Source organism: Mus musculus, chromosome 8 (assembly GCF_000001635.26).
Source record: "Mus musculus strain C57BL/6J chromosome 8, GRCm38.p6 C57BL/6J".
In the NCBI taxonomy this organism is placed as follows: domain Eukaryota; kingdom Metazoa; phylum Chordata; class Mammalia; order Rodentia; family Muridae; genus Mus; species Mus musculus.
This window is the reverse complement of record NC_000074.6, coordinates 95,311,569-95,332,651: the sequence shown is the minus strand read 5'-3', so window position 1 is coordinate 95,332,651 and position 21,083 is coordinate 95,311,569. Positions and strand designations below refer to the sequence as shown.

At 51.5% G+C, this 21,083-nt stretch overlaps 3 protein-coding genes across 9 annotated transcripts in view; 1 reads left to right on the top strand and 2 right to left on the bottom strand.

The window, feature by feature from the left end:
• The window catches only part of Usb1 (U6 snRNA biogenesis 1), a 16,101-nt gene extending 14,862 nt beyond the window's left edge, over positions 1-1,239 (bottom strand). The window contains exons 1-2 of one of the 3 annotated variants that reach the window (XM_017312496.2): positions 845-1,239; positions 187-609 (exon numbers count right to left, since the gene is read on the bottom strand). In XM_017312496.2, the coding sequence (XP_017167985.1) occupies positions 187-290 (104 nt within the window). In that variant the 5' untranslated portion in view covers positions 291-609; positions 845-1,239. Of the gene's footprint in view, positions 1-186; positions 610-844 lie in introns of those variants that run through there. The other 2 variants (NM_133954.2, XM_006530521.3) reach the window with 2 other exon arrangements.
• On the top strand, positions 841-6,521 carry Zfp319 (zinc finger protein 319). The gene is made up of 2 exons (NM_024467.4): positions 841-1,131; positions 2,840-6,521. Exon 2 carries the CDS (start codon positions 3,079-3,081, stop codon positions 4,822-4,824), a length of 1,746 nt encoding a protein of 581 aa, NP_077787.3. The 5' UTR covers positions 841-1,131; positions 2,840-3,078; the 3' UTR covers positions 4,825-6,521.
• On the bottom strand, positions 6,441-21,083 carry Tepp (testis, prostate and placenta expressed). 5 transcript variants are annotated; one of them, XR_001778480.1, is made up of 9 exons: positions 20,962-21,083; positions 19,473-19,697; positions 12,915-12,976; positions 12,492-12,666; positions 12,109-12,170; positions 11,938-12,002; positions 7,048-7,165; positions 6,811-6,893; positions 6,441-6,691 (listed from the first exon to the last, which is right to left on the bottom strand). XR_001778480.1 is itself a non-coding variant. In XM_030243801.1 (8 exons), the coding sequence occupies exons 2-7, from the start codon at positions 19,693-19,695 to the stop codon at positions 7,090-7,092; spliced, it is 663 nt and encodes a 220-aa protein (XP_030099661.1). In that variant the 5' UTR covers positions 19,696-19,697; positions 20,962-21,083; the 3' UTR covers positions 6,441-6,893; positions 7,048-7,089. The 5 variants fall into 5 exon arrangements, 4 of the variants coding, with proteins under 4 accessions (XP_030099661.1, XP_006531465.1, NP_955534.1 ...); XM_030243801.1 differs by having other exon boundaries at positions 6,441-6,893; XM_006531402.2 differs by lacking the exon at positions 6,811-6,893.

Genomic DNA, 21,083 nt, shown 5'->3' with positions numbered 1-21,083 from the left:
CAGGGTGTGTGTGTGGTAGTGCCATTCCAGGGCTTTGTCCAGGGTGTGTCCTGAATCCTTTCCCTCGACATCCCTTTTTCTCTTACCGGGGAACTGACCCACCCTCTTGGTTCCCCGGGAGGCTCGGGTCCCACTAGGGTTTCAAAAGAATCTACGCTCGAGAGAGAAAAATTCCTCGATCCTCACCAACGGTGGAAGCCAGTACCCGGTTTGCTCCGCCCCGCGGCGACAGCCTCCGCTTCATCCTCTGAACCGCTGCTGCTGTAGCCCACCAGGGGCGCCGAGCTCATGGGGCCTCGACCACAAGCCGTGTCCACCGACAACCTGATCCGACGCCCGGAGTTCCTCTGAGCCGGAAGTGCTCTGTGGGGGGCGGGACCTAGAGTAGCTCCACCTCGGGGCGGGGCCTGGCGACCCGGGGGGCGAAGCCCAGTGGAGCTTAGGACGGACGGCGGCCACCGCCTGTGCGGTAAAGGCTGTAGGAGGCGGCCTTCCGGATCACTCCGTCGCCCCAGTGTGGGTTCCACAGGTCTGCGGGTCTGTTTGCCAGACTTGCAAAAAGTTGGAGTCTCAGGATCCCTCTTGAGAGCGAGCTGAGCCGCAGGTCAGCTGCAGAAGACCGGAGAGTCAGGTGGGGCTGCGGCGAGCCGGGGATGAGGATCCCGGCTCCTCCGCGACCGTAGGCTCCGGCGAGCGGATCCCGAGGCTCCAGCCCCGCCCCTCCGTACCCACAGGCTCGGGCCAGCGGGGCCGCGGGTCCCCGACAGGGGGCGGCCTCGCTCCGCGCCGCGGGCTTCTCGGCAGCCGCCGCCCCGGCTGCCGCTCCTCCCCCGGCCCCGCCTACCCGGCCTCGCGCCGACCCTCTGTCCGCCGGTCTCTGCAAGACCCGTCGGTCTGTCCGCTCGCCCGTCCGTCCGCTGCCCCGGTCCCGCTAACCCGAGTGCGCGGGTCGATTCGTCGGTTCCGGCTGCTGCAAACCTGTCTCCCGACTCCGCGCTGCCTGCCTCTGCTACGCGAGGCCCGGGGATTGGCAGGACGCGTAGGCCGCGCCGCGGCGGATGGAGCCGGAATAAAGAGGCGGCAGAGAAAGCAGCTGGTCTTCGCTTGTCCCGCGCCTGACCCCTGGAGCAGGTGAGTGGCAGGGCACCCGGGACTGCATCTGGGGGCCACTCCAGTAGCCCCTGCACCCAGGGAGAGCCTCCTGAGCTCCGAGGCGATCCAGGCTGGGCCTGGAAGTACAGTTGCTTCCCGGGCACCGTTTGAGGCTCTGGGGCCTTCCTCGGCCGGAACCACCCCCTTTTCGGGACGCAGTGGCTGGGCCATCCGGAGCAGGAGCTGACAGCAGGCAGCCCAGCTGGGCCTGATGGGAGGAGATCAGCTTTCATTCGGTGACTCTGAGAGGAAAAAGGGCTAGGGTGGGGCGCGGGTGGGGGCTTCTCTTTGCCTTTCCTCTCCACTTCTCTCTCCAGCTCTTGTGCAGTGAGCTAAGAGTGTTCCTGGCTTCTCCTTACTGGAGAAGGGTCAGGGTAGGCAGTGGGGTTGCTCTAGGAGGTGGGGAGTGGGGGCGGCTGATGGGGCTGGCAGCCATTCATACCAGGAAAAATAACACACAGTTGGATTAGTACAGCTAGATCAGACAGTGTTCCGTGCAGTCCACCGCTCCTCTCTACCTTAGGAACGCTAAAATGGCCAGCTGTGGTTGGTTGGTCGTACTCCTAGGTACTACCCCAAATCAGCAGCCTCTTTATTCCCTCCCTTCCCAGAAGATGCTGAGGGTGACAACTTTTAGCTTGATTCTTAGGTTTCTTTAAGAGAACAGTTAGAAGCCAGCTGGCTTATGGGAACATTCTCTACTTTCCTTCCCTTAAAGAAAACTTGCAAACTTTTAAATCTATAAGCAGCTGAGAACCTAGAAAGGAGGCTGCCTTTGATTCCAAAAATAATTCTCTGTGGGATTGCTTTAATACTATCTCAAAGTGGTGAATTAGAGATTTGCTGGCATGGGGTGGGGGCGGTGGTTAGGTGGGCTTTATCTTGCAGTGATTACTGTGAATATTTGGGACTTGGAGGAGACACACCCTGGGGCATGCTTTATCTGTACAATTCAGGCAAACAGAACAATTTCTTACACCTTGACAGTCAAAGACTCAGAGGGTAAGGGACTTCTGTTTATGTTCCTCTGGGAGATAACTAGAGTGAAGAAGTTCACCTGATCAGTGGGTCTATAAACCTGTTATTTAACCCTCTTTGGCCAGGAGTTTGGGTCCCAGAAAGGCCATTAATCCTGTTAAGCTAGAGTGGCATGTGCCCTGGGAAAGGCCTGGAGTGCAGGTGAAGAGGAACGTAGACCAGTCTTTCAAAGGAGAGGGTTTTTAGGTGGTTCTTAGTATTGTTGCCTTAATATTAGCTTCCAGAGTCCATCTGCCTTAGAACTTATACCTCAGGGGCGTGGCTTCCTTCAGCCATCAGGATCCTCTTGATTCCAAACAGTAGTGTTCTCTCATGTCAGTGTGAAAGGGGCTGTCAGGCATTAGGGACAGGTCACCCCATACTATCTGACTGAGTGGGCCATATGGAAACTAGTGGGGAATTTGTGGAGGCTGAGGTGCCCTGCCCAGAATGGGGATTAAAGAAAGTGGGTATAGAGAAAGCTCTCTTCCCCTTTGCATGGAGGAGAGGAGCTGCCTCTTTGAGAGCAGGTGAAGGGAGCAGGGCTCGATCCCTGAGCATCTCCGTCCCCTAAAGAAGCTTATGTCTGTGTAGTGAGTGTGGGCCGCAAGGGAAAAGGGGAGAGCTGCTTGTTCCTGCCTCATATTCACTGTGTCTCTCTTCCCTACAGAACCGATTACTGGGGAAGGCACAGCCTTCTTAGCATTGCCAGGACCCTGTCTCGAAGAGCCCTCCCGTCCTGCAGGCTATCTTCTTGGCTAATGACAAGGGCTATCTGACAAGGCCTCTGTGCCCTGTGTGAGGTTCTTGTCCGAACCTGAGATCCGGTAGCTTCTCTCAGGGTTAGGTTCACCTTAAGCGGGGAAACTGAAGCCATTACTGTCCAAACCCAGTTTCATCTTCCCAAGCATGTCAGAAAGCTGGCAGCAGCCACCGCAGACTCAGCCACAGCAGCCACAGGCGCCGCAGCCTCAGCACCATGCAGAGACACCTCCAGCCCTGGCTGAGCACACGCTGCCCCCAGGCTCGGCCGAGAACCCCCTGGGCTGTGCCGTGTACGGCATACTCCTGCAACCCGACCCAGGCCTCCAGCCCCCACAGCATGCACCCCTGCAAGCCGGGGAGCCGGGCCCCAAATGTGGCGTGTGTGGCCATGATCTGGCACACCTGTCCAGTCCGCATGAGCACCAGTGCCTGGCAGGCCACGACCGCTCATTCCAGTGCACACAGTGTCTTAAGATCTTCCATCAGGCCACCGACCTGCTGGAGCACCAGTGTGTGCAGGCCGAGCAGAAGCCTTTTGTCTGCGGTGTTTGCAAAATGGGCTTCTCCCTGCTCACCTCACTGGCCCAACACCACAGCTCCCACACCGGCATGGTCAAGTGCTCCATTTGTGATAAGACCTACAAGCCAGCTGAGGCTGCGGAGCCGGCCACCACCACCGCCCCATCACTGCCCTCAGCACCTCCACCTGCTAACATAGCCCCTGTGGAGCAACCGGAAAAGCCCTATAGCTGCCCCGTTTGCCAGAAGCCCTTCAAGCACCTGTCGGAGCTCTCCCGGCATGAGCGGATCCACACCGGAGAGAAGCCGTATAAGTGCACGCTGTGTGACAAGAGCTTCAGCCAGTCCTCGCACCTCGTGCACCACAAGCGCACACACAGCTCGGAGCGGCCCTACAAGTGCGCTGTCTGCGAGAAGACCTTTAAGCACCGCTCGCATCTGGTGCGCCACATGTACGCGCATTCTGGCGAGCATCACCTCTTCCGCTGCAACGTGTGCGAGCTGCATTTCAAAGAGTCGTCCGAGCTGCTGCAGCACCCCTGTACCCCGAGCGGCGAGCGGCCCTTCCGCTGCGGCGAGTGCCAGAAGGCCTTCAAGCGGCCGTCGGACCTGCGGCAGCATGAGCGCACGCACAGTGCGGAGAGGCCCTTCAAGTGTGATCTGTGCCCCATGGGCTTCAAACAGCAGTACGCACTGATGCGCCACCGGCGCACACACAAGACGGAAGAACCCTTTAAGTGCGGCCTGTGCGAGAAGGGCTTCGGCCAGCCCAGCCACCTGCTCTACCACCAGCACGTGCACACCCTGGAGACTCTGTTCAAGTGCCCGGTGTGCCAGAAGGGCTTCGACCAGTCGGCCGAGCTGCTGCGGCACAAGTGCCTGCCAACCTCCACCGAGCGGCCCTTCAAGTGCCCCGTGTGTAACAAGGCCTACAAGCGGGCATCCGCTCTGCAGAAGCACCAGCTGTCCCACTGCGCTGCCGCCGAGAAGCCTCTGCGGTGCACCCTGTGCGAGCGCCGCTTTTTTTCTTCCTCGGAGTTCGTGCAGCACCGCTGTGACCCGGCCCGGGAGAAGCCGCTCAAGTGTCCGGACTGCGAGAAGCGCTTCAAGTATGCCTCAGACCTGCAACGCCACCGGCGGGTGCACACGGGCGAGAAGCCCTACAAGTGCCCTAGCTGCGATAAAGCCTTCAAGCAGCGAGAGCATCTCAACAAGCACCAGGGCGTGCATGCCCGAGAGCAGCAGTTCAAGTGTGTGTGGTGCGGCGAACGCTTTCTGGATGTGGCGCTGCTACAGGAGCACAGTGCCCAGCACAGTGCTGCCGCCGCAGCCGCGGAGGGCGCCTACCAGGTGGCAGCCTGCTTGCCCTAAGGCCTCGGTGCCCGCCGCCACCTGCCCTGTCTAGTCTTGCCTGCTTGCAGCTGCATGGCAGCAAGCCTGTCAGTCAGCTGCCTCCTCAGGAGTCGGGACCAAAGGGCTCTTCTGGGCAGGTGGAGGGTGCGCATGTTCGGTATTCTTAGCACCAGCCTGGCCGTGGGAAGAGCCAAACTGCAGTGGCCAGACCCCAATTCCATCCACTTCTTCCCCATGACAGGACTTGCTTTCTGAGAACCTGCTACACCCCTTACCTGTAGGGAACTTGAATTCTACCTGTAATCAGGTGCCTCTCTGCCCCAGGAGTCGGGGATGCCAACCCAATTTTCCCAGCTCTTCAGCCTAGTTAGAAAGCTGATGGCTTGGGAAGAAGTAAGTACGGTTTCTTCTCAAGTTGCGTTTTTATTGGGGGTGGGGGGAGGCAAGCTTGAGACAGATCTGGGGACTTAGAATGGAGACAGAGCTACAGTCCCCTGACTGCCCAGCTAGGACAAATGTGCCCCAACCCCAAGTTTTTGATAGAGATGTAGGATAGGAAGGAGTCTGTGGGTACTGTCTGCTTGGAGACTAGGGGCCCAATCAGGGTGGGGGAAGCAGAAACATTCCACGACACCCTCAGTTCAGCCAGGGCTGTCCACAGAGAAAGGGACACAAGCAGCCCATGTCCTGAGTCTGTGGAAGACTCTCCTGCCTGTGAGTGGTTCTGAGCTGCAGGGGAATGAGTGTGCCCAGAGCAGAGCTGCGGTGTGGAAGTGGAGGACTGTTAGTCCCCTGACCTTCATCCCTGGGTTGGGGAGGAAGGAAGACCAAGCCTATGATTTCCCGGCAGATGTAAACAGGTCCCTTCCTATGTCATGTGAACCAAAGTGTCCGGGGCTCAGAGTCATAGGCTTGTCCCAGCCCTGCCTGAGGGCCAAAGGGAGTCCCAGGTATCCAGGGTGAGGACTGTCCTCTTACCCCCACAGAGCCCCCAGGCCCTAAGGATCGTCCATTGCTGTAACAACCTGCTGTCTTTTGAGCCCTGGGAACCCTACCCCCACCCCCCAGGTCTTTGGCTTCTCACAGCCTGCTTCCTGTAGCAGATGTGGGTACACAAGGAGTGGGAAGCCCAGCAGGCAGCATTCTTGGTAGGTACACGGTCAGCCACCATCACTGGATGGCCAGAGCCACCACGGGAGACTGGAGGACCTTTGTTGTCAGTCATCGTTCTGAACCCAGCACTGACCATGCCCCTTTCAGCCCCCTCTCTACCCGTGAGTCTTGGAAGACGACTGATCACTAAGTCAGGGGTCAGATGGGTAGGAGGAAACCACCTCACCTCATCTGAAAAGTCCAGCTGGCCACATCCGGCTCTCTGTCTGCCCAGGTTCTCTCCTGTGTCCATAGAGACTGAGCTTAGCACTTCTCTTGGGTTGACTCTTGGTCACAAAGCCTCAAAAAACTGGAACTCAGGCTTATAACAGCCTAGTCCTAACTGCTAGGTTTTTTTCCTTTCATTTTTGCATTCTAAAAGCTGTTTATTATACTATTCATAACATTGTATAGCTTAATTTCATGTCATTTTGGATCATATATAAATATGAGAGTTTGGAATTTTTAAAAGAATGACTCCATTTTAGGCAGCCACTTTTGATGTTAAATACAGTGAGTTTGACATGTGCTCTAGAAGTAAAGACATTGACCGGTGCAGCCCACAGCTCTTCCACTCGTTCTTTGCAGAGGGTTTGTTGGGAGGTGCAGAGGCTGAGACACAAAGCAGACCAAAGGAGCAGGTTGGGGCGAGGCTTGAATCCTGAGCTTTGAGGCTTCTGGCTGTGTAAGCTTGGACCGGTCACTTAACCTCTTTGGGACACAGTCGCCATATCTGTCAAAAGAACACATTGGAAGGTTAACTTGCCCCACTGTTGTGAGAGTTGCATGGAATCATTGTTGAGACCCCACAGGGAAGCCACAGACAAGCCAACAGCTACCAATGCAGCATACCTCACCCCTCCTGACTAAGGGTCAGTCTTAACCCTCGAAGGAGCTGGACCATGAGAGACCAGCAACTCATGAAAGGCCAGAAGCTGCAGATGGCAAAAATAAATTAAGTAAATAAATAAATGTATTCAGGTGCTTCCTGGAACAGTGGTGGCCCCACCTAGCCCGGCTGGCCCACACTCCTCTTTGGTCTGCCCTACAGTGACCCTCTGTGGACCGAGCCCGGGTGGGGCCTTTTACCTTAGTCCTTCCACGTATCTCTACTGTACACCATCCTTGTCCTCAGCTGCAGCTCACAAGCCTCCATTTCCCAAAGGCCAGAGTCGGGCTGGAGAGAACTAGCCAAGGGCTCCTTGTCCTAGATAAGGATAGAAAACTTCAAAGGACATGCAGCTACCCACGCTACAACTGTTCGGAAAACTATGACCAGACCCCATCTTTTCCTATCCCCTCTGTGGCCCCTGGGAAGCCAAGAGGTTCCTTCCTGTCGGCTTCCACCACTCAGCAGCTAACAGCAAGGGGCCTTTGTGGCTCTGCCAGGCTTAAGGCCCAGTTTCTTTTCTAGTTGTGTGGCAAAGATAAAACTCTGCTCAGTGGGCAGGATAGACTGGAACAGTCCTGTCCAGATCATTTCAAGGCTCAGGGATTGTCTAAGCCACACAGGTGAAAGACAGGCTGTATGACCTGACAGACACCCAATCTGGCCAGGGGAATCAAGGCAACAAAATGCTCTCCCTGCCCCAGATGGTGTTCAGCTTCTTCACAGATCCAAATTACTGTTGTCCACCTTCCTGTGCAGACAGAGAGGCAGGTCCTTAAAGGGCCTGCACCTTCCAGCACTGTCATGAAATGTCATCTCCAACCAGTAATGTCCCTCCTGGCCTGTAGCCCTGTTCTTCCTCCAGAGCAGACCTTTGTCCCGTGCTGGACTACTCTGCAGGAGTCCCCCAAACTCACAGCTGACTCTGGTGACAAGGCCTGCATCCCATCCTTAACAAAGCGTTTTTGTCCCTGAGCAGTCAGTCGTACATAGCTTCAGGAAGAGCCTTGGCTGCTCTCGGTCTACATTCCCAGAGATCTCTGCTGTAGGATCCTGTAAAGGTCAGTCTGTGGGGAGGCAGGAAGCTCCCTCCTCTCCATGTCCCCACCCAGCCTGGCTCTACAATCCTATGTTTGCTTCTTCCACAACCATAACGTGAGTATCTGCTGTTTGCCAGGCATAAGGCACGAGCGTCACACGAGAGAGTGAAGAGTTTCAGAATTGAGTAGAGTAGGGGCTGAGGGGAAGGCGGCTCAGTTATTGCGGTGCCTGCTGCTTGAGCCTGAGGCTCAGAGTTTGGATACCCAGCACCTTCACGGCTGTGTGATTCTGTGATCCTAGGCTGATAGTGGGAGGAATGACAAGACAGACATACAGACATTCCTGGTGTTCCTACCAGTCAGGATAACCATTTGGTGAACACTGGGTTTTTGAGAGACCCTGTCTCAAAAAACATGAGGTGAGGAGTGATGGAAGACACCTGATGCTGATTACCCTCTGCGTGTATGTGCACCCAAAGACAAACAACACAGTAAAAATGTCCACTGACACCTGGGCCGTGTCATCTCCACCCCACCCCCATCTCAGTGTGAGCCTTATTTCTGAGCCTGCCCTTCTGCCAGCCCTAGACCCTGGGCTAGGATGCATGTTCTCCATGTTGCTCTGTAATAAACATTACTGTTACTTTATAGTAGAAATTTCATTCTGTCCAGATAGATATATCTGCATGGTTCTGGAGGCCCCAGAGCCTATCCCTGAACCTTAGAAGGTAAAAGGAGCTGGCAAGTAAGCCTGCTGGCCACAGATGTGAGTCCCCCGAAACAGCCAAGAGCCCTGTACTTGTGGTCTTTGGGAAGACTGGGGAGAAGGGAGCACTTGAGGCTTTTGAGACTGGGTAGAAAGGGGTGGAAGGATGGCTTTGAACAAAGTTGGGGAGGCAAGAGCCTGAGGGTAGGATAGACAAGCAAGAAAAGATGGTGGGGTCTGTGGTAAAGGCCAGGGAACTGCATGTGTTCAAGTCCAAAAGGCCTAGAGATGGGGATCATGCTGGCTGCACTGTCCCGAGGTTACAACTACAGAGAAGACTTCAGATGGGACCCGTTTATGCGGAGCCACAACCCTCTGAAGGTACAGAGGAGGTCATAGCTGTGAGGTGGTTGCCACTCCTAGTACTTCTGAGAGCATTCCTATGTCTGTTTCCCAGGCTAGTCACAAACTCCTGGGACATCAGTCATGCCTCAGCCTCCCCATTGTTTGGGACTCTTAAGTGTATGCCACTAATCTTGGCTTCTTAGTGTTCTGATGGGAGGTCTCTTCCTTCTAAGTACTAGTCTCATGTCTCCAGCCCAGGAAGACCTTCTGCTTTCCTCTCCACTCTTGGCTTGCTCCTCGGAGCAGGAAAGAAGTAGATCACAGTCTCACTGCCTTCGGTTCCTAGTTTTGCCGGTCACCAGCTGTATGGTCTTGGGCCAATCAAAACTTCCTCTAGCCTATTTAGTTAGTTTTATGTGAATGAGTGTTTTGCCTGGGTGTATGTGTGTGCACCACCTGTGTGCCTGGTGCCCCTGGAGTCAAAAGAAAGTGTTATATGCTTAGGAACTGGAGTTAAGATGGTTTTGAGCCTCCGTGTGGGTGCTGAACCTGGGTTCTCTGGAAAAGCAGCCAGCACTCAACCTCAGAGCCATTTCTTTATCCCCAAGTCCATTTACTTAACCAGCTATAAAATGGATTTAAAACAACTTACCTCACAGGGCCTGTGAAACACTTAAAATCTTAATAAAAAGCATACACTGAATTGGTTTTGCTTATGCTTTCTCCTCCCCTTATTCTTAGACACAGCTTCTATTTCTTGTATTTATAAAGTTGGTGTTAAGCATGTAGCCAGTGGACAAGAACCTTTACTGCTGTGGGCTGGCCCCTGTAGTGTCCTAGACTAGAGGGGTGTAGGTTGTGGTTTAAAGTGACTTGGTCTGCCTATCGGTTTTTTCCCCACTGGACTCAAACCACTAATAAAGCATGGGTGACCTCTTGTCTGTGTCACCTGAGCATTCAGCGGAACCCTGGCCCAGGCAAAGGCCTCAAAGCTGGGCCACATTACAAGGTGAACTTTCTTGGTCATACTGGGTCACAGAAGCGGGCCCAGAAAAAAATAAAAATTCCGGGTCACTCGGTTCCTCCTTGCACCATCAGCTGTTCACTGGTGCCCCTCTGACCATTCTCACCCAAAGCAGGATGTGAGCATCCGCTGTGAACCTAGCCAGGTCCATTTCTTTATCATTTGGAATGAACGCTTGGAGCACTAACGGCTCTGGGGCTCTGTCGTTGGCTTCCCAAAGCTGTCCACTGAGTTTGCTTGAAGGAAGCTGGGTTTATCTTCCCCTGGCTCCCTGCCCTGTTTGAAGAATTCCAAATATCAGGTGATAGTATGTTCTGACCTGTGAGGACATTTTCCTCTCAGTCCCTTCCTCCTGGGATATTAGCCTTGCATGCAGCAGCTGTGCAGTGGGTTCAGGGAGGAAAGGGAATAATGAGCGAACCTAAGTCCTGAGGATGCCAGCTCTGCTGAGAATAAGATGAAAACAAAGGGTCTGCTCTGGGCATGTAAGCACATGACTTTGCACATAATTCCAGGTTTGGGGATATCTGAAGCTCCAAGGATGGTTCCAGGAACAGAACTCCCATACTGAGTTCCTAAGCACAGTGACTATTTGTCCCAGTGGGAACCTCTCCCTGCCGTCTGCCCTCGGCGGGGTGGAGTATGGGAGACCCAAGAGCTACAGATGCCAGTTACCCTAACATTGCACCAGACTGAAGCCCACTTCCCTGGGGCTCCTCTCACCTAGGCCATCACGCCCACCATCACAAGAGGGGCTCAGGACTAGGGTGTGTAAACCGAGGGACTGATGAGGTCCTGTCCCACTGCTCAAGAGTACATACAGCAGATAGCCTTCTGTTTAGGCAATGAATTTCTTAGCAGTGCCTTGAGGAGCCCAAGATATTCTCAATCATCTTATCCCAGTTTATATTTGAAATCTGTTTCACAGGGAATAAGAGGGTATAAACCTAACCTGCCCACTTCCCATCAGGGAAGTTCTGGTACCAGGAAACCCCAAAGCACACCAAAGTACATGGTGGTGTCATAAGTCTCTTCTTTGCTCTCAATGCTCAAACTCAGTTAGAGGCTCCACATTCAGGATCTTGGTTAGGGGTTGCAAGCGAGGGACAAGAGCATTAGGGAAACTCATATCCCAGCCTGTCCTTGTGCCTCCACCCCAGCTAGACTTGAGATCTAGCTGGGGTCCTGATAACTCTATCCAAGTCCACAAAACATCCTTCACCAGCCCCTACACGCCCTCTCCCCATTTCCCAGGAGTTTGTAAAGAACAGGTAATACACTATCCTGACCTTTCTCCAGACTTCTCTTTCACTCCCCCCAGCCCCCGACCACCACCCCCGCCACGAGCCTAGGGCCTCTCTGAGGAAGCATTAGGTTTATTTCTTGAACTGAACTCCTGGGGAGAAGATGGGTGGTGCCACCATATGCCCTCTGTCCGGCTAGGGGCCCTGAGGTGGCACGGTCCAGCCATAGAAGAATCAGCCTTTTCCCCCCACGGATTAATGCCAGGGAGTCAGATAGTTGATGCGACTGTAAAGAGAAAGAGGGGTGAGATGGGGACTCCAAGATACTCTAAAAAAAAATCAAGTTTTCCTTTCCTAGCTCCACCCCTCTACCCTGTCAGGTATCCCCGACCCCCAAGGCCGGATCCACTAAGCTGCTTGTAGAGTGTAGAGTGCCGGCTGAGCAACCTCAGGGCACTCTTGTTAGGGGGCGTGGCCTGCTGCGACCAGGGCGGGGCCATTCTCTACCTGTAGTGGGAGCCAAAGCGCCTGAACGCGTTCCTGCAAAAGAATAAAGGTCTGAGTGCTGGCTCACGGAGCTTGGAGATGCCAGATTCTGGCATGATAACTGCTTCATGCACCGGCTGACAGACGCCGGTTCAGTAGGAATTCATATCTGTCCTACAACTATGATCCCTCTCCTCTGGCTCGGGGATCGAGGTCACGAAGGGGTCCTGCAGATTGTCACTTACAGCGAGTCGAAAGGCAGGGGCTTCTGTCCGTAGCGGTCCAGGCTGGGGTTCTGGTTGAGGCAGTACTGTAGTGGGCCGTAGGAATGGGGACCCGTAAGCCTGTGGGGCGCGGACCCCAGCAGCCAGTCCCTCCCAGCCATCCGGGCCCGGTCTGTTTGCATCTTTCCCTACCCGCCAGTTCTGGGTCACCTCCGGCTTCAAGTACCGCACCGCGTAGCCACTGAAACCCTCCACTGTGGAGAGAGCCCACTTTGGGAACCTAGATCTGAACAAACCCGACCCACCCTCAACTAAACCCCGCCCCGCGCAGAATCCCCGCCCCTCCCGAACTCTGCTTGGCTCTCAGCCCCAGCCCTAGTGGCTTCCCTAACCTTGAGTTGCTTCAGCGCTCCTCCACCCCAACCCTGCCCGCACCCTCACCATTCTCACCACCCCTTCCTGGTCCTATGTTCCAGGTCCTTGTGCTTGTGGCTCTCATTACCCGCTTTACGCACCATCAAATAGCGGGAGGTCTCCCCGCTCTTAAGAGCATTCTTTGCAGTTGGTAAACTGACCCCTTTTGTTGGCACAAGGCAGCTTGAACTCTTCGGACCTGGACACGAATTTAGACCAATCTTCGATGGCACGCGTGAAGCAGGGCCAGTCGACCCGGTTGATGCCTGGCGCGATGGGAATCATCTTGCCGCCACGATACTTGTGACAGAGCTTCTGGCCGGTTGCTGTGAAATCCTATGGAATGTTGGACCATAATGGCAGATGCAAGACCCCAGAAGGCTTCCTGGGCCTGACCTGATATTAGTTAGCCCCATTGGACTGAGGATGCAGGAAACAAAGGCTTGGGTTGGGTGGGGGTGAGAGTTCCAGGTAGGCAGCTGGGGATATGCTCAGGCAATAGAGCCTTGGACCAGAGGTGCTTGGGCCTGGGCACGGACTGGTGCTACTGAGCCCATCCCAGGCTGGGGATAAAAGACACTCACCAGGCATTGCAGGGGTTTGTTGGGGACCCCTAGGAGTGTGAAGTGGGCCTTGTTGAAATCATCTGTTGAAAGAGAAACGTGTCCCTTCACGAGCCCTTAGGACAGGCCTACTCTAGAAACTGGGGCCAAACTATGTACCTTAGGAGAAAAAAAATGTTTTCCAGGTGTGGTAGCACATGCCTTTACTCACAGCACTCAGGAGGCTAGATAGAACTCTGTGATTTCAGGGCCAGCCTGGTCTACCTATCAAGTTCCAGGCCAACCAGGGCTACATGGTGAGATTCTGTCTCAAAGGGAAAAAAAATGTTAGTTTTTAAATATTTAAGATAAAACTCTATTTCTTACAATAAAGAAAACTCTATATAGTGTGGTGCCCATGGGGAGTGGCACTATTGTGGGACTGTGATAGGCAGCCTATTTTGGTTGAATGGGGCTTGCTCTGGCGACCCAGTAGAGAACTCTAAAAGGGACGGAAAAGTGAGCCACAGTCCCAGAGCCAGGTGCCTTACACCACAGAGCCCCCAACTCCATAATTCTGTGACTATCAGTTACACAGACAATGTCCCAAGCTTCTGGCATTCTGGATAGACTTCACCCCCACAGTTACCTGACTATAGCCAGGTATGCTCTTCCCCATAGTTACCTGGCAACAGCAAGATAGTCCAGCCCACTATAAAAGGGGCTACTTGCCCCCTCCTCACTCTCTTTAAGCTTTCACCTTTCTTACTCTCTAGCCCTCCTTCTCTCTCTCCCTTCTCCCCTCTCTCCACCTGGCCATGGCCGGTCTCTCTCTCTCTCTTTCTACCTTCTCTCTTTCTCCCTGCCTTTCTACAATAAAGCTCTAAAACCATAGACTGTCTCTGATCATCAAAGCCCGCCGTGCTTGAACAATGGGATAGACTTTCCCCTAACGAGCTGAGTCTAACCTCCTGCCAGAAGGTCTTCCTGTGCTCCAGCCAAGGACTCTCGCCCGTGTGGAAACCATCCAGCACCCCTCATCCCCCTGCCCTCTCCTCCCTTTGGCCCCGGAGCTGACCGAGCCACCTGGGGCCCTCATTTGTTCTCAGCTCCTCCGAGGTATTCAGCATGGGATGCCGGAGGCTGGGAACCTGGTCCCTAGGACTGCCCCTTGTCCACCACCCGCCTAGCTGGGGTCAGTGGCTTCACACAGCCAGACACCCACCGGGGCCAAGTGGAAAGCGTGCGGCAGTCCTCTCAAGTCCACCCACCCAGAGCACCGGAACTCTGGTAGACACGGGTTCTCTCCCCTCTTTCCCCCACACCCACAGCCCCACACACTATTAGGAGGTGTGGCAGTGTTGGAGTAGGTGTGGCCTAGATGCCTCCACCTGGACATGCAAGGGTGTGTGTCACTGTGGGTTGGTGGGCTTTGAGGTCCTATGCTCAAACTTCACCCAAAATGGGAGAGAGGGTCTCCTCCTGGCTGCCTGCAGAAGCCAGTCTTCTCCTGGTTGCCTTTGGATCAAGATGGAGAACGATCTCAGATCCTCTAGCACCATGTCTGCCTGCACGATGCCAGAATTCCTGCCATGATGATAATGGACTGAACCTCTGAAACTGTAAGCCAGCCCTGATTAGATGTTTTCCTTTATAAGAGTTGCCTTGGTCATGGTGTCTCTTCACAGCAACGAAACCCTAATACAGACTGATATAAAAACTTAGAAGTACTAGAAGAAAATGTGAACAACTTCCTCTATAAACCTGGGACAGGACTTTTAATTCCCATAAAAAGCCAAAAACTGGAAGAAAAGACCAATAACTTTGAGTAAATGGCATGTGTCTGCTGGCCCCAATGACCCGAGTTTGACATCTGCTACCCACATGATGGAAGGAGACAACTGACTCCTAAGAGTTGTCCTCTGACCTTCAAGAGTGAACTGTGGGCTGTCAGCGCATGCGTACGTGCATATGTTGTACATGCAATTGTGTGTGAATAAGTAAAAAAAGTAAGCACAAAAGGGATCAAAAGGGGAAAACACTTCTACTGATTTTATAGCTGAGACAATTTTCTTAATGTTGAAGGGGCTCCTGGAAATCAAGACAAAAAGAAAAGAAACACGGATAAACCACATATTTAAGTAGTTCATGTACAAATACTAGAAATTTATGTGGCTTCATGGGTGCTAAACTTATGAGAAGATGCCCAGTTTCATTCACAAGATGAGTGCACATTTAAGCTACATTATTACTTATTCGGCCATACTAGGAACAATGTAAAAGTTAGTGCAGCTTTGCCGGGCAGTGGGAGGCAGGCAGATTTCTGAGTTCAAGGCCAGCCTGGACAGCCAGGGCTACACAGAGAAATCCTGTCTCAAAAAACCAAAAACAAAGAAACAAACAAACAAAAGTTAGTACAGCTTTAAGAGATAGGCCCCCTCATCATACATCACCAGAGACTGTGTAAATCAACTGGAGCCTACAGACTGCAGTCTGGTAAATATTACTTATCATAATTATGAATACACACATGTCCTTTGATCCCACCGTCTAGCAACACACAAATGATGTTAGAAGAAGGTGACCTATTTTCATGCGTTTAACAGCAAAAGAATGTGAATGCCAGTTATTAAACTAAATACACTCAACTACATCTGCACTAGGGAACTGCAGAGAATAACTTGAGAACGGAGTGTGGTGTGCACAGCTGGAATTCCAGCGCTTGAAACCAAAGCAGGAGAATTATGAGTTTGAGACCAGCGTGGGCTGTAGAGTGGGACTTGGTTTCAAAAATCTAAAGGATAGGATACATAGCTCAGTAATAGAGAACTTGTCTAGCATGTGTGACACTCTATCCTCAGACCCCAGAACAACAACAAAAGGTATTAATTTGAGTCCGTATAAGTTTAGAATCTCTAAATCTCAAGACTGTCAGAGACCAAGAAGAATTTACCCTCAAGTCACCACCATAACCAAATCGCCAAAATTAGCAGCATAAACAACAACGAATTCTGTGCCCCTCCTTACAGTATTAGGCCACCTGTGAAATACTGCGGATAGCCAGGCCTTTAGATCTGGCTTTTGTTTAACAAGGTAAAGCATACCCTGGAAACAACTGCTGAGACTCACTACATAGAACAGTCTACAATGCTGCTCTTTGGACCCTTCAAAAAGTCAACAGTGCATCCTTCTTCGGGGTCTGGTTGGGTAGACAGATGGGACTTGAAGAGATCAGGTTGAGTGAGGGAACCAAGACCCAGAAAGACAAATGCCACACATTCTCCTGCACCTCAGGTTTCCAACTTGAAGTCTTTGCATGTGAGTACATAACCCAGAGTAACTGCAGAAACCAGGAGAATAAAAAGAGACCACAGGGTAACGGGGCGGGGGGGAGCAACAGAGAAGGAGATGGCAGGGCACAAGAGATGCGAAGGAGGAAATGGAAAAAAAAAGAGAGAAACATTAGGGAGGGGGAGAAAGATGAATGCAGAAGGAGGAGGGGGGTGTTATAACAATAGGATGCCTGAAAGTCATAAGGAATCATACTATTATTTAACCACATAAAATAATACCTATAATACATATAAGTCTATCTATCTATCTATCTATCTATCTATCTATCTATCTATCTCTATCTATCTATGTGTGTGTAATATATGTATGTATGTGTATATATATATTTGTAAATGAAATGAAAATTTCCATGAGTTAACAGTGCTCCCCCAACCCAAGTGCCATATACCATCTTAAACAAACAAACAAACAAACAAACAAACAAACAAAACCCAACACCAGGCACAAGAAGCCCTCTTCTGAGTTCTTGGTCAAGGTTATCCAAGAGCCTCCCAGAACATTATAGGCTATAGTGTTGCCCTTGGTTGCCCCCCACCCCCCCGCCCGAGTTAGCTATGACTAAAGGCACTATGCACTTTGGACAGAGGACCCAGACAGAGGACCCGAGCTGGATCTGACCTGAAAGCCTCTTCCCCTGAGGACTAGCCTTCACGATACTGTCTGGTAAAGCTTCCAAAGGAAGGAAACAACCAACAGCTCTATCCAGCTAGGATTCTGTCCAGCCATGAAGCCTATAAACCAAACCAATGACCCATGTGGCGTGATAACCCTAGGGGTACAGTAGTGGCATGGGTACCTTGGCAGTAACCAGCAGCAGCTCTCTAATTGAACTTAAGAGCTACTCAGCAAGAGAGAAGCCATGCCTGGTTGAACACCTAACCAACTATAACACAACTCTTGCACCCAAGGCTCAGGGGCTGTTGTGGACAGGGAGGCAGAAAGAGCACAAGAGCCAGAGGAACAGAAGGTTTGCTCTGAGATTGTGTCTCCCAGAAATTTCAGAGAAGCTACACCTATGAAATCTCACCAACATGGCTGCCTGAACAAAGATGAGACCAATAGACATCTAACATGGAAGCAGGGAAGGTCACAAGAGCTGAACCATAGACAAAGAACTACAGGCAACTATGCTGAGAGAGGAAGAAACAGTCTCCTCCAGGGAAGAGCACGCCAAATGCTTATCCAATACCAAGTGGTCAGACCTGAAACATTACATATGAGTACCAGTAAGCCGACTGAGCACATTGTATTTAGGGATGTATGTATGTATGTATCAACAATTAAAGAAAAAAAGGCCATGAGTTCTAGAGAAAGCAGAGGGAGAACACAGGACTTAGAGAGAGGAAAGTGAAGGAGAAAATGATGTAATCTTAATCTTAAATAAATTACAAAAAAAATGTAATAAAAAGTTAATAGGGGCTGGAGATATGGCTCAGCAGTTAAGAGCACTGACTACTTTTTCGAAGGTCATGAGAAAATACCAGCAACCACTTGGTGACTCACAACCCTCCGTAATGAGATGAGATCTGGTGCCCTCTTCTGGGGTGTCTGAAGACAGTTACAGTGTACTTACATATAATAAATAAATAAATAAATAAATAAATAAATAAATAAATAAAAAATCTTTTTAAAAAGTCAATAGTACAGAAAGAAGTGAAATGGGTGGAAAGTTGTTTTAGGCTAATAAGGCTCAAGACTTAATGATTTATACATGAGGGATGAAGAGCTGGCTCTGTGGTTAAGAGCACTGACTGATCTTCCAGAGGTCCTGAGTTCAATTCCCAGTAACCACATGGTAATTCACAACCATCTCTAATGGGATCCAATATCCTCTTCTGGTGCGTCTAAAGAGAGTGAAAGTGTACTCACATACACCATACTCCTAGATTACATCCCCCTCCCATTTTAAGCTATAAAATACTTATTTGGAGACTCTGGAGGAGATTTTAACGTGTGCTGGTTATTAGATGTTGTGGAATTACTGTTAACTTTTCTAGATATGATAATGGTATCATGCCATGTAGGAGGCTGTCCTTGCCAATGGGGACTGACTACCTGGCAAAGTTTTGCATGCACACATGTGTGAACATGAAGGAAAGAAAGAGATGAGCAAGACAGGAAAGGAGGAGGAAGGAGAGGAAAGAGGGATAAAGGAGAGAGAGAGAAGGGAGAGAGAAAGCTGGGGAAAGGGAAGAGAGTGAGAGATGGCGTGTGAATCCAACCATGCTGAAGCAGACCGTGGGTTGGGCACAGAGAGAGGGTGCTCCTAGCACTACCCTTCCAACTCATCTACTTGGAAATCTCCCAGTACACGCTCAAGGAACAAAAGGATGTGTGTCTGTATTGGGTGCGGTGGTGTGGGCCACCAATGCCGTCTCATCCGGAGGTTGAACAGGGAGAATAACTTAAGCCCAGGAGTTGAAGGTCAGCCAGGACAACATAGCAAGTCACTGTCTCAGAGAAATGATGATGCAGGGGAAACAGCTCAGTTATTAAGGTTCTTGCTGGGGAAACATGAAGCCCCAAGGTCTGGTCCCAGCATCCACATAATAAGCTGGGGTTTGGGGAGGGTGGGGAGGGTGGGTACACACTTGCCATCCTACTGTGGGGAGAAAGCAGGAGGATCCTAGTGTTTGCTGGCCAGTCAGGCAGACCTCTTCCAGTCCAGGAAGAGACACTGCTTCCAAAACCACGGTGAACAGCAACTGAAGAGCAACACCCGAGGCTATTCTCTGAGCTCTGTGCACGTGTGTGCGCACACATGCACACATACCACTTGAGCCCTCCTCCACAACATGACTTAGGCCAGCAAGAAGACCAGGCACAGTTTAAGGATAGCCTGGGCTATGTGTTGAGACACAGTTGGGGAGACACCTCCAGAACTGCCAGCTAAAGAAACCTGATTTTGTTAAACCTAGAGGAAATAAAAGAACAGTGCCACCCACAACAGCAGCAGCAGTTCACAACAGAGGCGGTAGGGCCTGTATGATCTGTTAATCATCACACAGTACCAGGCACCCTGCCCTTCATATTGCCTCTGTCCCTGTCCCCATTTTTCTGATCAGTAAGTAGAGGCCAGACCTTGGAGGAACTTTCTGGAAGGAAATAGAGAGCTGGACTGGTCTTTCTCATGCTTTCACCCGCCGCTTGTTCCTGCCTTTTCGACCATGACCTCCATTTTGCCAGCCACCCTTGCTCCCAAGGCCAAGAGCACACCCTTAGCTGCTGGCGGCGACAGGGCCTGACCTTTGGAGAAGTAGGTGGAAGACTGGCAGTGTTCATCGGAGAGGCAACCCTTGACAGTGTCCATATCCATGCGCCGAAGGGAAGGCAAGGCCGGGTGGTAGAGCTGGTGCTTCACACCGGCCAGTGGGTGGCGCACTCGCTCCAGGGGGAGGAGGACCGCTGGGGAAGCATACAAGTGGGCGGAGCATTCGTCCCAGGGCACCAGGTCTATGATTTGGGCCATCGCTGGGGAAGAGAGGGGCGGAGTCAGATGCCCTTCCGTATAGGCACATGTTCTTGGCCTATGCTGATTTAACGATTTATCAAACATTTACTGAGTATCTTCTGTGCGCCCCGTGATTTTTCCGAAGCTCCACATCCAAACAACAGATTTATGTGTTCTGTGTATGTGTGTACACACACACACAGACACACGCACACACACACAGACACACACACAGCTCCCAGTGCTCTGAGGGAGGTCAGCACAGAGTGTACGTGTATCTGAGAGGGCTGGAGCTAGGACACTCTAGGAACTGTCTAGATGAAGTGAAACTTAAATATTGAACAGGAAAAAGCCATAGTAAAGCTATTTAGAATGTAGCCTGGAATGCCGTGTGGCTTATGATGCTAGATAGCCAACTCTGGATTTGCCTAGGCCATATTTAGCATTTGCCCCAAATGCTATAGATAGATGAGACTCTTAAAGGAGAGAAATGTGACAGATCTGAATTAGAAAAAGATGGATGGTTGGTTACCTAGTGTCTCTGTTCTAAAAAGCAGATATTCCCTGGAGCCCCTTTTACTCATTTACATCTTAGAATTTGTTGACTCTACTTCCTGACCCTCCAAGTTACAGAGATAAGAAATGGACATGGGGTGGCAGGAGGAGAGAGGAACTTGACCATGAAATGTTTGCTACTTTGTGGGGTCTTCTTTCTTCCAGTCTTTTCCACCTTTCCCCCACCCTTTCAACCCACTAACACTAGATATGAGAGAAAAAGTATAGAGGGGAGAGAGGAAGGGAAAGAAATCCCCGAATCTAATTTCTGTTTCTTCTTGTTTGTTCTCTGAGCATGACTACTATCAAGCTACAACCAACCCCCCTGAACAACCAACAACAACCCATAATCCTCCTGGGTCCCTAGTTTATAGACCCTCTGAAAAGTTTTCAGAATTCCAAAAGTCACAGAAACTATCTGCAGCTGGCAAAACTATGCCCCTGCTAGAGCACGAGGCAAATCAGAGTCAGCTGCTTCAGACAGTCCAAGGCAGCCCCATATTCCTACACCTGGGTATTAAAAGCACATTCTTAAAATATTTCTGCATTAAAAAAAAAAAGAAACCACGATTCCAAAATTCTCACTATAATGAAGGATCAGGACGGGGCATGATAGAAAAAGTGGAAAAGCTGTCTCAGAGTTGACCCTCCATGAGGAAGGATGGAGTGGTAGAACACAGAGAAAAAGGAAGAGAGAACACCCTGCTACCATTTACCCATAGCCACTACCTCATCTGCAGGGCACAGGCCCAAGTGCACAGGCAGGTAAGAACCGTCTATCCTCCTGCTGCTCAGTGGGCAAAAGAAAGGATGTGGGCGTGCCTTCCAGGCAACTGCAGGCTAAGGAGCAT